The 15,528-nt window shown below is 40.6% G+C and overlaps 1 protein-coding gene across 1 annotated transcript; it reads left to right on the forward strand.

The window, feature by feature from the left end:
- Positions 1-4,620: 4,620 nt before the first annotated feature.
- hoxa1a (homeobox A1a) lies at positions 4,621-7,657 on the forward strand. The gene is made up of 2 exons (XM_084739313.1): positions 4,621-5,699; positions 7,065-7,657. The coding sequence occupies exons 1-2, from the start codon at positions 5,096-5,098 to the stop codon at positions 7,442-7,444; spliced, it is 984 nt and encodes a 327-aa protein (XP_084595439.1). The 5' UTR covers positions 4,621-5,095; the 3' UTR covers positions 7,445-7,657.
- Positions 7,658-15,528: the final 7,871 nt, after the last annotated feature.

Raw genomic sequence — 15,528 nt, forward strand, 5'->3', positions numbered from 1 at the left:
GCGTTTGGTAATAATTCATTTTTATAGCTTGTTTAAACACACGGCTCTGGCTCGGCGACAGCGGCAGTAGCTGCCTGCTCAGGTTATGAGGCTGCAGCACTCTTTCTCTCGGTGTGTTAAAAGTAGCCCAAACTCAAAACAGACTACTTCTCGACGAGATGTGATTCATCAAACATACATTTACTAAGAATAGCTGCAAAAAGAGGGTTGTTGTGCAGTATCTGCATTGCTTTATCAAATGATTGTGTGCGTTTTCACGGGGTTTTACAACATTACTGGAGCAAGAGAAAGTGTTGGAGGTCAATATAAGGATTATGAATGGTCTTGCTCTATTGTATTGCACTTGAGTTGACTTATGGGAATCAGTTATTAGCTCATTCACAGCTTGACTCAATAGGTTGTTCCACTACAGCAGCTTTGTGTGAGAGAGCAGCAAAAACAACCACCGGTTGCGGCGGATCGATTCAGAAACTCATCTACACGCGCGAAATTCATAAGAGTTCAGCGGCGGTTTATCGAATAATCTGGAAGCCATAAGGAGCCCATCGACTGGCTCAACATTAGCCTACTGGTGAACTGGAGTGTGTGTGTCAATGTGAGTGTGTGTGTGTTTAAGGAGGGGGTAGCTATTGGGGTAAAAGAGGGGGGAGGTAGATCTTCTACACTCCTACACTCCAGCCGCCCAGTGACTAACCACAAGGCCAGGATAACCAAATCATTCCGAGACAGCGCGCCCTTTCTGCGCACATGTGTTCACACAAAGAGCCAAGAAAGCTCCAAGGCCTGGCCGAGTTTCCACAGGCAGGCAAGGCAGGCAATGATCCACTGCGCCCACTCACTACTGTTGCAGAGGCAGCTGTTGGGAAGACAGGAGGAGAGAGGAGGGGCTGAAGGGGGTATATTGACCCCACTGCGCTTTTTTCACTGGTGGGAAGTTTGGATCACCTCTTCACTTACTTTTAGGACTAGTTGATGTGGAAAAAAAGTTTAATCTCACAATATTTTGGACTAAATGCCTTGATATAACGTATTTCAACGATATTGTAGAGATGATTATTGGCACTTTCAAAATTATTAACACCATCAAATTTCAAATAACTAATCACCATTATGTGATATAAGGACTTGGTGGGTAAAGGTAAATAAAAAAAAGTCTGGTTAGTTCAGAAAATTGCATCACTTTACTGCCATGCAACCTTCAAACCATATCAGGATATAACAATATCCAAGAGAGGATATCTATAGTCTCATATAATGAAGAATAGAGGCACAAAAGTATTAATGACAAAATCAAAGTATCAAAAGTTAAAGTAATCACGAGGAAGCAGGGTGCCTCCTGTAAATGTTGCCTACAACATTATATTATATTATCAGGTTATTTTTACTAGTAATATGTAAGAAGAAATTTAAGAATGCAGCTGTGCAAGGAAGGCTATGTTCTTTATACAGTCTTGGGTAGTTTCATTCAGTGGTTTTAAAACTGGGACCTGGAGACCAACATGGGTCCTTAAATGGGTTATGGTGGGTCCCCAGCAAAAAAGAGGACTAGAATATTTTTACCTTTATCACATTTTTTGGAAGTTGGGACAAGGAGGGAAGAAGTATAGTTGGTCAGCTTGACTGATTGTAATTTATGGTGATTCTAGTTTGCTCATTGACTGACTATGAAGATTTTGTTATGCTCAAACAAAAAAAAAATCCTGATGGGATTCCTTATGACAAAATCCTCTCAAATTTGGGGTCCATGGCTGATATGCATATTGTGGAGGTTCTTGACAGGAAAACGTTTGGGAACCCCTGGTTTAAGTTATTACAATGAATCATTTAATAAATCTTTCTTAGGCCGTCAGTGTCTGAAAACTAACTATAGCTAGAGGATAAATGAAGGGGGGTAAAAAGAACAATATTTCTCCTGAGAAGCAGAAGTATAAAGTTTGTTGAAATTGAAGCACTCGACTAAAGTAGGGGGGACAATTGTAACATTGTTTAGATTTTTTCTTTCCTAACTCACATATTTCAAAAACACTTGTCATCTGTCAACATAAGAAACATATATATCTGCACTAATCAATGACACAATTGATATATTTTCACAAATAAGGACAAGATTAGATAAGTCAAATACATTTGATCCTTCCTAAGTCCTGCCCCTTTTTGCTCCGTGCTCCAATAACAGTTGAGCAAGCCTGATACTGGGTGGAACCTCTGCCAACTTTCTCCTTTTCTTGTAAAAGTGACTAGAGGGTCACATCTTAAATTAGCTGATGGTGGTGGCTGGCAGCTCAGCTGGTAGAGCATTTGCCCCATGTACTGAGGCTGAGTACTCTGCAGCAAAACAGCTAATGTTATGCTATGCTAACTAGCTAGCTAATGATTGAAGTAGCTACTTAGCTAACATATATGAGCCTAGCACATAGCATATCAAAGTGCAGGAAACAGGACAGGAGAAAGTTGACTGAGTAGCTTGTTCAACTCTCATCGGAGCACAGAGTGAAAAGAGGGGGCACTTAGGAAACGTCAATTGCCCTGGGCTCCCTTACAATACCTCAAAATTGCACTTCAGTATACTTTGTTACTTTCACACTACTGCCTATAGGTTATTTGGGAAATAATATCTATCTATCTATCTATCTATCTATCTATCTATCTATCTATCTATCTACATTCATCACACATTTCTAAACACACTGAGGAGCATTTTGGATTTTTGACCACTTGCGGCCAGTGGGGGCGCCCATCCTTCCGTGTGATCCTCTCTTCCTCCCTCCTTCCTTCCTTCCCTCCTCCCCTCCCCTCCCCTTTCTTTTCCTTCCTCAGTGAGAGGTTGGCTTTGCACTCTGCTGCTATCGCCGTACCGCAGCTCTCCCACGCACACTCTGCCTCCTGCTCTGGCTTTGCTTTCGGTGCCATTAATTTCTCCAACAGCTTTATGTGATGAACTTAACAGGATAATCAGCCCACACTCGCACCTCGGGCTATGTGGACGCATTAGCTCCACGACGGGCCTCGCATTATCAGATCATTTGATCGCTATACATGCATAATGAATACATGTGGGAGTGAAATCAGAGCAGATAGCACACCCTGTGACCCCGAGAAGAGAAAAAATTAATACCACATCATCTTAATGTTTAATGTGTTGTCTTGTCGTTACATCACCTGTGACCTCCCAGCAAGTACAAACATCTCTAATACGACCTTGATGGGAACAAAGTTATATTTAAAAAAAAAATCTCTCTTTGACTGAACTGAAGTACTTTTCTCTTCTGTTTTACTTTATTTTACAATACACTAAGAAGATGTAACAAGCTATTTTACCAAATTAGACAGAAACTAGAAACAACGTGTTCTTTGTCAGACAGTATTAGACCCTTTATTAGACGATAATTACAGACATCTTACAACAGAACTGTATTGTAAACTTAAGTATTATTTACCACTGTTAGACATTCATCAGACATTATTAGAGGATAATTAGGACATTATAACAGAAGTGTACTGTGAACTTAAGTATTATTTACCACTGTTAGACCCTTATTAGACCTTATTAGAGGATAATTAGAGACATAATAGAACTGTACTGTAAACAAAAGTGCATTATTTCCCACTGTCAGGTCCCTATTTGATGTTATTGGAGGACAAATACAACATAACTGTGCTGTAATATTATTTCCCACTGTAAGACCCTTGTAAGATGTCATTAGGGACACATTATAACAAAACTGCACCGTAGTTTGTTATTTCCCACTGTTATACTACTATACTATATTATTAAAGGGCAGTTTGAGACACATCACAGGAACTGTACTGTAAAGTCAAGTGAAATCACTTATCATATATACCAAGTAAAGGCAAAAAGTATAGCTGTAGAGGAATATTTTGTCTATGGGTTACTCCTAAGACGTGGAAAACTGTAGGCAGATAATGTGATTTGATCGAAGAAGTATGCATCGGTCTTGGCTACTCGGCCAACTGTATGGGACCAACCAAAGGTGTGTCTCAAATACCAGATATGTAATTTCTCTTTAGTTTAAAGTCTGTGCTTTACCTCGGTCGTTATGTGCCCTTAATTATCCTCTAATACAGTCTCAAAAGGCACTAAGTATGGAAAATCATACACTTCAGTTTACACTACTGTTATGTTGTAATGTCTACAACTGGTTAAGTCTTATTTATGTACCATTAGGTGTGCAGTGTCTAATTATAACTACTCTAACAAATTGCATGCCATTTTTAGTTTTTGTCTAATTTAATAAAAGGTACAACTTCTTACGTGTTATTAGACCGTAAAATAAAGTGCAACGGCCCTTGCTCCCTCTCTCTCACTGTCACACTATGACAATATTTGCTGAGCAAATCCCTCGCAGTGTTAAAGCGTGAAACACTTCGCATTGGAATGGGACACTGATGGTCCACCATAGCCTGTGGCGCTGGCACACACACACACACACACACACACACACACACACACACACACTTTGAGCGATCCATCCATCCAGGAAAGAATGACTCTATTATATATATATGACACATGCCCAACCTCGTGCGCGTATACGCACCACCACACACACACACACGCGCACACACATATTCTCCCCTCTTTTCCAAAAATACCGTACCTGGGGTCAGAGTGCGGGGTCGTCCTGGTGGAGAGGTTGTAGAGGGTAAAACGTTCATCTTTCCGAGGGTTGCAGGGCGCACGGCGGGGGTTAGAAGACGCCGTGTTTGCCGTCCTCTGCTCTTCATGCGACCCCAGAGCTGTCCACCGCCGTCTGCCTCCCAGCTCATTGTTTGCTCGGCCAATACATTAGCGGCGACGCGCGTCACCTTGATCGACGAGCGCCTGGAATTTAAATAGCCACTCAAACACCAATCTGTCACCGGCTAAGGGGATAAGGACAAGCACCTCACTGGCTGACCCGGGCCCACGTGACAGCACCCGTTCATTGATATCGGTCCCCCTCCCTCCTGTGATCAGGACAGTATAGGTAAAGGTTGGCACGGTCACTCAGGGTAAAGAGGGGAGAGAAGAAGAGATCAGAGGGTGTCTGTAGAGCGGACGGTCCCTCCTCGGCCCCGGTACAACGATGCTACAATGAGCAGCTTCTTAGACTATTCGGTGATGAGCGGTGAAGGCGGCTCATGCTCGGTCAGGGCTTTCCACTCGGACCACGGGATTACAACTTTCCAGTCGTGCGCGGTGACTGTCAACAACTGCGGGGCCGATGATCGCTTCGTGGCGAGCAGGGGGTCCCCTGACGGCATCCCGCACCAGCCGGGGTCATATCAGTCTACTGCGAGTTCGCTGGGTCTCGCCTACGGGGCCCATCCGGCCTGCAACTCCAGCTATGGACCCCAAAGTTTCTGTACTACGTATAACCATTACGCGCTCAACCAGGAAGTAGATTCCACAGCGGGATTCCCCCAGTGCGGCCCGCTCATGTACTCGGGTAACATATCATCCTCGATGTCTCAGCATCGCCAAGGTTACAGTGCCGCCCCCCTGGGTCAACTACAGTACGCACACGCTGCTTATGGCGGCGGGCACGAGCAAGCAGCCCCTTTTACTGGGTGCTCGAACCCGCTATCACCCCTGCACGCAGCTCACCTGGAGGCTTGCTGCTCACCTCTGTCTGAGGGCGCGACTTCTGCACAGACCTTCGACTGGATGAAAGTCAAGAGGAACCCACCAAAGACAGGTGGGTGCAAAGTGGTGCACAAAGTGTTGAAATGTCTGTAAACGACACTGTCTTAGAAGTCATCCAAACTCTTTAAGGGTGTTACATGCAACATTTTCCTTAAAAAAACATAGACACATACAAACATAATCCCCTTCAATCATCAATCTCAGAGGTGTGTGGTGGTGTCTGCATCTACAGCAACTTTGCCCTCTGTTTCTATTTTCTTATTTTCTCATTTTTTTCTCAACAATCAAAAATCTTTCTAGTGCGTTCAGGGACAGCTCAGACAAATCCTACTAATTCTGCCTTTAAATCAGTACAACAAATGATAAAATTGTCACATCCAGGCAGAAGGTGTCAAATTTCAAGCGTAAAATTGAACCCAACAACTTGGCTTTAAATGTCTTTTCATTCCTCTGTGTCCCACTCAGAAAACATCTGTCGACATGTTTGACATCACTTCAGTTTAATGACATACAATGCATTTTCCCCTAAAACAATGTATAGGTTCATATTACTATAATCCCTCTCAATCACCATATCCTACTAGAAGTGTGTGGTGGTGTCTGAATCTGCAGAGACCCTGCCCTCTGCCTGTATTACATTATTATCTTAGTATTTTTCTATTTGAGATGCTTTACCAACCCAAAACGTCGGTGTTTGATGTCCTGGGAATGATAATGTGTGTCTGGGAATGAACAATTAGCTATCTACACTAGGCTAAATGTCACAGAGATATTTAAGGGTCAGTCATGCGTTTTAAATTGCCTTCACCTATAAAAACAGAGACGATTGCTTTTTGTCATTGCTAAAGGGAAGTCTTGGGAAGGACAGAATTAGACTTTCTAGAAGATTTTAAAGCAAATTTTCTATCTATATTTGACGTCCTGGGAACGAAATACAACAATCAACTACAGTGCATTTAGGAACAGCTCTGACAAATCCTACTGATTCTACCTTTAAAGGAGAAAACAGAAGAATGGGGATGCATCTTACTGTATAATTACGTATTATAATGTATATGGTAGAAGATTATATCTTATAATGCTATTTTAGACCAGTGACACACAGATCACAATATTTTTCAAAGTAGCTGAGATGAATTGAGTGCTGCGCAAAAGTTGTTTCTTGCTGCGTAAAAGTTGCCCTCATGGTCAAGCGGTTGATATTCAAGATTCAGTATTTCAAGATTTGTTCTTGACTACATACATAAGACATGCTTAGTATGCCATAGTACTGTAACAAACGAAAAAAAATATAATATATATCTAAAATTCCTTTAACAATAACAACAGCACAACTAAAATCATATGTTAGCTGTCTACATGAACATATGGGGTAACTGTTCTGCAAGTTTACTGTCAGTTGTTTCTCTGTCTACAGGGAGGTCTGGTGAATACGGTTACGGGGGTCAGCCGAACACAGTCCGGACCAACTTCACCACCAAGCAGCTGACGGAGCTGGAGAAGGAGTTCCACTTCAACAAGTACCTGACCCGTGCAAGGCGCGTCGAGATCGCGGCCGCGCTGCAGCTGAATGAGACTCAGGTGAAAATCTGGTTCCAGAACCGGAGAATGAAGCAGAAGAAGCGGGAGAAAGAAGGGCTGCTGTCGGCCAAAGCTCCGTCCTCAGAGCCGGGGGAGAGGATTCAAGAGAAAATGGACGATGCGGAGTCAGAGAAGTCTATCTCAGCCCCCTCTACTCCGTCTCCCACGTCCTCCACGGTATCCTCCACGGGGGCTGATCCTTATTCCTCCAACTAAAGAACCAACTGCCTCTTTACCTCTTTGGGCCACAGGCGGCCTGTATATATCAAAGCTCATACACAGTGTATCCAAGCCAAAGACGTATGTGGACATTTAGAACGAGTTAATGCACTATTTGGGACTTTGGGCACTAACACGGACCATTTCTGAGCTGTAGATTTGTTTTATATCGTGTATTGTGTTCAGAGGAGCGGTGACATTGCTGTCCAAACAAAATGTGTCCACTTTCTTTTGAAATCTGACACTAAACACGCCACGACTGTGATGGTGCAAAAGTTATCCAGAACCTTCCTTCCACCTGACTCCTGACCAGTGCTGCTGAAAGTGCCAAAAGTCACAGAGCTGCACACACAAACAAACAAATACCTCAAATGTGCCAAAGATGTGCGTCATGTGTGCCACGCCAGGCTGATTGCACTGGATGTCGTCAATTAGGCATCACACAATCAACGAGACGACCTCGTTTATTAATCGTTAAAGAGTGCATTGTTATCGTAGCTCCTTAATCACTGTCACCTCTGTGTTTGAGGCCTGTGAGTGTTTGTGTGTCTGAATGTCTGTTGTGTGAGATTTGCATGATGCAAAATGCTTTCATGTATTATTGGCGGGCGCTGAGTTTTATCAGTTGGGGAACCGGCCCTATACACTGTAAAATAAAAGAAAAGATGAGAAAACTTAGAAAGTAAAGACACCATCAAACGCTTTCTGAGTTTACTCAGCTATGGTCTAATTTGTTGTGTCAACTTCGGTTAAGAAGTTCACTCAAAGTGCTGTGTTACACCTGTCAAACTTAACATTAGTATTCAAATCTACTCATAAGTTAAGAAAACCTAAGTAATTACAATCAATGAACTGGAAACTGTTCTTATTTGACTTATTCTGAAGTCAATGTATGTCTCGAATATGTCTCCAAAGTTATTATTATGTTAGGTATTTAAATTATTGATACATCTGTCCATCATTTTATCAATTAATTGTTTGTTGTTTGGTTGATAAAATCGTCAGGAAAATGGTGAAAAACTGAAGTCCTCAAATGCCTTGTTTTGTCCACAACCCAAAGATGCTCTGTTATTCTCATAACACAGACTAAAGGAACCACAAAATACAAGCTGAAAAAAGAGAATCTGGACATTTTTTCTTAAAAATGACTGAAAACAGTTGATCAATTATGAACATAGTTGTAAGTCAAGTAATCAATTAATCAAGTAATCATTGCAGTCATATCTGTAAATATTATAAAATATAGCAAGTGACAGCAGGCAAAAGTTACCAAATAGGATTTTTATGCAGTGCTGTTGATGTCTGTTTTCAATCAAGAACACAGGTTTTCTCTAATACATGTGTAAAACTTAATAGTAATGTTAAGTTTGACAAACTTAAGTTGGTAATTTCAAGTGACCTTCTTAACCTGAGTTGACACAACAAATTAGCCCTCAGTTGAGTAAATTCAAAAAGGCTTTGTTTTTGCTTTATTTTTGTATGTTTACTCAGCTTTTCTTTTTCACACTGTATGGCCATGTATGTTCCAGGCTTATATTTGTTGTCTATTTAATCCAGTGGAGCAAATGTTTTGTCCAGAGAGACGTTTACGGGTCAATCATGTGTATTAAAGTGCGTTTACCTCTAAAAAAAAACATCTCTTCCTCTGTGTCATTCCTGAGGGGAAGTCTTTGGGAGATATGGAATTTGAATTTTCATAGGATTTTAAAGCAAATCTTCCATCTAAATCTGCACATCAGACCTTTAAGCTCTACAGACAGGGTAGGAAAGCTCTGTCTATTCCCCCCATCGTTTGTGAAGCCGCACACGTGTGCCTCTTTTACGCAGCGCAGAGCATCTCAATGTATGCGGCCGTGCGCGCTCCCGTCCCTGGGGTAAAGAGTTATTGGCATAATAAAGGCATGTTTATCCACGGAGGAGATGAGAGCGCGGACGTCAGCGTCATTTGTGATGACAACCCTATCGAGCTCTCGGCTTATTGAGGGGACAAAAAAGCAACTCTATCGATTAAAACATCGAGGTTAGGCTATCGACAAGGATGGGGCCCCACTGGCCCTGTCAGCGTTAACTCCTCAGTTCCCCCAAGTCACATAGAGGTGTCATCATCCCCACCTGATGACATGATGAACGGTGAAAAGTTGCAGCACTGCATGTCACACAATCATCTTTAAAAACAGCTATTATTTCAGATTCTGCTGTATTTATGTCTGATTTGTAAACCTGCCTCTTGTGGGATACTGAACTGTGAGTGAATACTGATAATTTTGTCTTTAAAATCAGCTTAAATTACAAGTGGAATAATACTTATTATTTCTAGATAAAATCAAACAACTGTGTCTAATTTAGACTGTAGACTGAAATGTTTTTATTTTACATAACAATTTCAAAGTAACGTATATCCGGTGTCTTATTTCCAAGCTAAAAAACAGGTTTCCTGATTCTTTTGCTGTTTTAATTCCTGGTGTGCAGCCTGCGAGTCCATCTTACCATAAAAGGGCAAAAAAACGCCAAAAGAGCCGTGATTAATGAGCGACGTTCACCTTTACCTTGGATCCACCTGCAGGAGCTGCTCTATTGGAGCTGTGGAGACCTGCTGAGGCTGATGCTCACTCTCATTCAACAGCAGACAGAAAACTTGGAAAATGAGCGTAAGTTTTGTAGCCAACCTCTGTTATATTCATCTTACCTCTTGTATATTCATTTTCGATGTTGTTAATGCGTATTTGGTGTTTTTCTACATTCAGGATGCTCTGGATCCTGTGGTAAGGTTAGTTTGGTGACTGCAGATGCCCTCATTTTGTTGTTGGAGGAGTGTTTCGGTATAAATAGTGAATTATGTACACAGACTTGTTGCTCAAGGGCCTGCTTGTATTTGCCAGGCCAATGCGGACAAGAATGAAGCAGAAAGAAAAAAAGTTAGAAGAATTTGTTCTATTTGTCTGACAAAGTATTTTGTTTTAGCAAAGAATTTACTATAGTCTTGATTTTCAACAAGAGGTCGGTTGTAATTTAATTTTATGTCAATGTAATATAATATTTTTACTATTTCAGTAAGAGATTGTTCGAATTTTTAATGTAAAAAAGTGGTTGGTTGATGTACCATTTTACATCAGTAACTTATTTCTGACATTTTAAAAACATATTTTAAAATTATTATATAATAATGCTTTTGACAAAGTTCAGACTGATAGGCCAATGAAACGTCATGAATTAGATTTGCAGGGATGTGTCAGAATATTTTAATTCATTTGAATTGTTACGGTCGCACACTACATTGACCAAGGAAACATATTTTAAATGCTGCTGTCTAAAAAGACAATTTGTCAAAACAATTACAGCTTATTAGGCTTTTTTTCACTGTGAGAACTTATAAAATGTTTTCGACAAATTAGTGCTTCTCAAAGCTCATAATATTTTAGACATACAAAGGTTTTACATCCCATAGTGGGTTTGGAAAATATTTAGGTCTATTTCACTGTCGAATGTGCATATCTATGCACGACAACGACTTTTTTCAAAGTCATTTTGATTTTGTTTATGATCCTCGACGAAATATTAATCAGTAGTCTATTTATTCTTTTTCACAGTGATTCATCTAAATCTTCACATCTGGTGTCCCTCTTTTTTTGCTCGCAATTAACTTCACCTCTGTGCAACAGGGAATGACAACATTTTGACAACAGATATACTCAATTGACCGCAGACTCCATTTTAATTAATATTGTGTGGGTGTATGTCCAGACCTGATATGATTTTAGAAATCGCATTAGTTTAACATTATATGCAAAAATTAAGCTGTAGTCAGTAAGTTTTTTTCTTTCAGATTTTAAATAGTTATTACCTAATTTGTGTGTATAATTAGACAAAATAAAAATAAAATTCTGAGATCCCCATAAACTTCTCAAGATCCTTTGGTGTCCTGCTTTTACGAAGCTTTTAAGCTCTGGATTGTCTCCTCGTCAGGCCCCTGTGCGCTGTTAGGAGCCACACAGAGACGATTAGAAAGGCAGCTGATCCTCAAAAGAAACGCCGGGGTCAATCCTCGGTCACAGTTTGAGTTTGTTGTCACAGCAGCACCCACACCTAAACAACAGTTTACAGACCACACTGGGTAAAGAAGCACCTCAAACTAGAAAGTCACAATCCAGCTTTTTGCTAAACGCTAAAAGGAGCTCAGCTTTGTGAGATCAGGTCGTTTTCATGGCCCGACCTCCAGAATGTGGCCCCGACGCGGCTGATGGTTCCCATTAGGGCCTTCAGATAAACACATGGACGATGACAGATGTTTGACGAAAACCATTTAGGCTTTGTGAAGGAGGGAAAGATGTTTAAAGCTTTTGACTTTAAGGAGGTGACACAGAAATTAGACTCGGAATTCATTTGCGCGTCCTTGATGCGGCCTAATATAGACGTGCGCCATGTGCCAACCAGATATTTGTGCCCTGCAATGATTGGAATATTACATTAAAAATGACTTTTAAACTTTAGTCGGTCAAATGAGCTCTCACATCAACAGAAAGAGTATTTGGGTATGTCCTTTGACACAAAGATAAACTGTGAATCTCTAATTCAAATATTTTTACCTACATGTTATTTTTTCTCCCTTGGGAAATGGCGAATAACACGCAGAAAATTCTCATCCCGAAGCTTCATAAAACACCAACAATACAAAGACACAAGATTTAAGTTGTTAAAATATCAAAAATAATTAAAGATTGGAGCTGAAACATAAATATATTTAGATACTACATTTAATCCAACTCATTTCCAGATATATAATTACAAGAAATAGAAAACATTAGCAACACACAATTTAAATATCAACTTCTGGATAGAAAATTGTATTTGGCGAAAAAAAGGACGATTTTTTAATCTATTCTGGGTTTTATTTATAATTTTGATTTACTTAGATATTCTTCAGAAGCTTTTGTGTAAATTCAATTCGAGCTGTTATTAAGAAGCATTTAAAATTGCACTGATTGCAAATAAATAATATTCATGTGTTATATTATATTTATATTTATCAAGATGATTCATAAACATTATTGCCGTTAAACTGCTGCCACGAATTACGACGAAATTACGATACACGGTGGGATATTTATGTCAAATTTCTCTCCATTTCTCAGGCTATGTTTACATTTTTCTTTTCTTGGCTAATTTTAACGGGCTTCTATTATTGTTCTAAATTATACAACATAATAATAATAATATCTAAACTGTAATGCAGAATTTATATCTCGGAGGATGCCAGAGACAATTTCACCTCTTCAGCACTTTTTATTCTCAACCTTAATTTAAGCTGTTGCTGCTGCAATTCCATAAAGCTGAAGTTTCCTGTCTGTAGCTAAATTGCAAAGACTTCATTGCAAGAAATCATTCACTGAGACATTACATTATATCGCCAGTGTTCATGAAGACATTGTTTTTCTCCAACAGGTATTAATGGACATACACAGAGTTGACAACGAGATTCGTGGACTTCTACCTGAGAGAGTTCAGGTATTTACTGCAAAACTACACAAACACACACTTGAAACACACCCATACATGCAGAGATGACACACAAGGTAATTCGTACTGAGCTTGTTCGTAAACAAATGCACATACAGGTGATAGAGAATATGAAGTTTGGGGACTGATTTGCACAAGCACGCACAGGCGGTGCGCACAAAACCATACTCACACACACACACACACACACACACACACACACACACACACACACACACACACACACACACACACACAGCAGAGACAGATAGAGACTGAGGAACAGAGAGGAAATACCTTTAAAAACACACTAGTCCTGCCTCTGAATTCTCACCTTGCTGATGTCATTTTCTCATTTTTCTTAGAAGCTTGTGCTTCAGTGTTTGTGTATTAGGGATGCACCTGAATCCAAGTATGTTTTTTGGTAAAACTCAATTATAGTGATGGAAAAAGATAATGCTTCCATCATGCTCATTATTATTTGGAAAAGTCAATTATGTGGTTACCTTGGCACAGTCAAAAAATTGTCATCTAGCTTAATCAATCACTGATATTATGCACCGAGATTATTCCCTTGAACTGAGGGATGTTTTTATGTACTTGTATCTGATTTTTTTTTTTTATATCCCCCAGTTAAAGCAGAGGTAGTGGTGGGCTTCACACAGTTCATAAGTAAATGAAAAACTTAGTTTAGCTAAAAATTAGAAAGAAGTACTGTATGAGGATGTGGAATATGTTTCATTAATAATTATATGCTGATGTTAAATCATTTTGATGCTTTGAAGCCACAACAATTGCAATGCCAATGACTATTAGGTTAGAAAATAAAACATTTTCCTGTGGGAGTGACTTCTGGTATAAATCACGCCCACTTCTGCTCTTCTATCTGATTACAGATACAGAGACAGATAATTTTGTTGATTGAACAGATACAAATACAAATAACCTGTACTTCTAGTGTGTGTTTGTGTGAGTATGCAAAAAGAGAAGGAAGCAAATGAGAACACTTTTACAAGAAGAAGTAAGTTCAGAGGCCTAGGTCATTGTGCCACAGATGGAAAATATCCATTTGGAATTGCCATCAAACCTTATTGACCAAAACTTCTGAGGTTCAGCTTCATTTCTTTATTTTATTAGAGATATTCTTGGTGTTCTAGGACATTATGCAGATAAAAGGTGCAGGAATGTGAGCACAAACACAGTCAGTATGTCCTTGTGGCCTCTGCAGAGACACCCGCACTGATCAGACTGTGCTTTTACACCGAGATCCTGGGCGTGCTTTATTCATGTTCACCTATGGTACTCTGTTCTGGACACACACGTACTTTGGACATTCAATAAGAGTGAGACAGCCAGTTTCTGCTCAGACAGAAAGTGCTGGACGTGCCCAGAGAGACAGAGAGAGGCAGACAGACAGAAGTCAGTCATCAGGGTAGTCGAGGTATTGGCATGTCTGCGCTCATTGACCACTCCCCTGTTGTGATTGGCAGCCAAAATGAATTCTTCCATCGACAGATGTGCGTCTCCATGTGCCGATAAAGGGACGGAGCCGATACAGGGATTGACAGTATGATGGAGGAAGAGAAGGAGGGGAAAGAGAGGAGAGATGACATCATGTGGTTAGTGTCTGGTTGTCGTGTGTATGAAGCAGAGACTGAAACCATTAGGAGTATTAAAGGCAGAGATTAGATGGTAGGTTAGAAACTGACTGTACCACAGCAGAACTCACCTCAAAACACTGTCTGCAGGTTTCTTTACGGTCCTTTTATAAATCCAAATGCAGTGACACAAAGACACGTGAACAGACGAGCACGCAGCCAGGACACCTCCACAGGTCTGAGGCCCAGAGGAGGAGAGAGGAGGACTTGGAGAAGGGCAGTGGTCTAGAGACACAGGTCCATCCATCACACACGTCCTGACCTCAGCTTGACCCCAGCATGGCAGCCAATGAGGCGCCCTCACCCTCTAAAGAAAGCCCCCCACCATACACACACACACACACACCCACACAGACACCCACACACACTTATCTACCCACATATACACACAAGAGATCGGGTGACACTGGGAAGAGTCTGGACGCTCTTTGTGTTGGCCATTGTCGCTTCCCAGAATCCTTTGTTTTTTTACATGACTAATGTGAGTACCAACACCTGACAGACAGGCTGTTCAACCCATCTCTGTCTCTCTTTCTCACTCACTCTTTCTCTCTCTCTCTCAAACCAGCCCTGCTCACACACACACACACACACACACACACACACACATACACCCCTAAGACAGAAATAACCACTTAGGAACATCCCGGCTGAAAATCTGTGTAAATCAGAATAGTTGTGTACAAATAAGACCGTCACAGATTGGCGACGATGAATATACAAAGTCTCTGTGTTCACAATATCCAGTAAAAAACCTGCAGACTTTATTATTTCCGGTCATTAACATTGACCAGAATGGAGGATAATTAGATAAACAGAAGGGGAAGAGTTATAGAAAGACATTAAACCTTCTGGGACAGTGTTTGTAGAGCAGTTGGAATTCAATATTCAAGTTTTTCCAAAGAGAAATACTTTAATGTTTGACCCCTG

Source organism: Lutjanus erythropterus, chromosome 16 (genome assembly GCF_056507025.1).
Source record: "Lutjanus erythropterus isolate fLutEry1 chromosome 16, fLutEry1.hap2, whole genome shotgun sequence".
Taxonomy (NCBI): Eukaryota; Metazoa; Chordata; class Actinopteri; order Lutjaniformes; family Lutjanidae; genus Lutjanus; species Lutjanus erythropterus.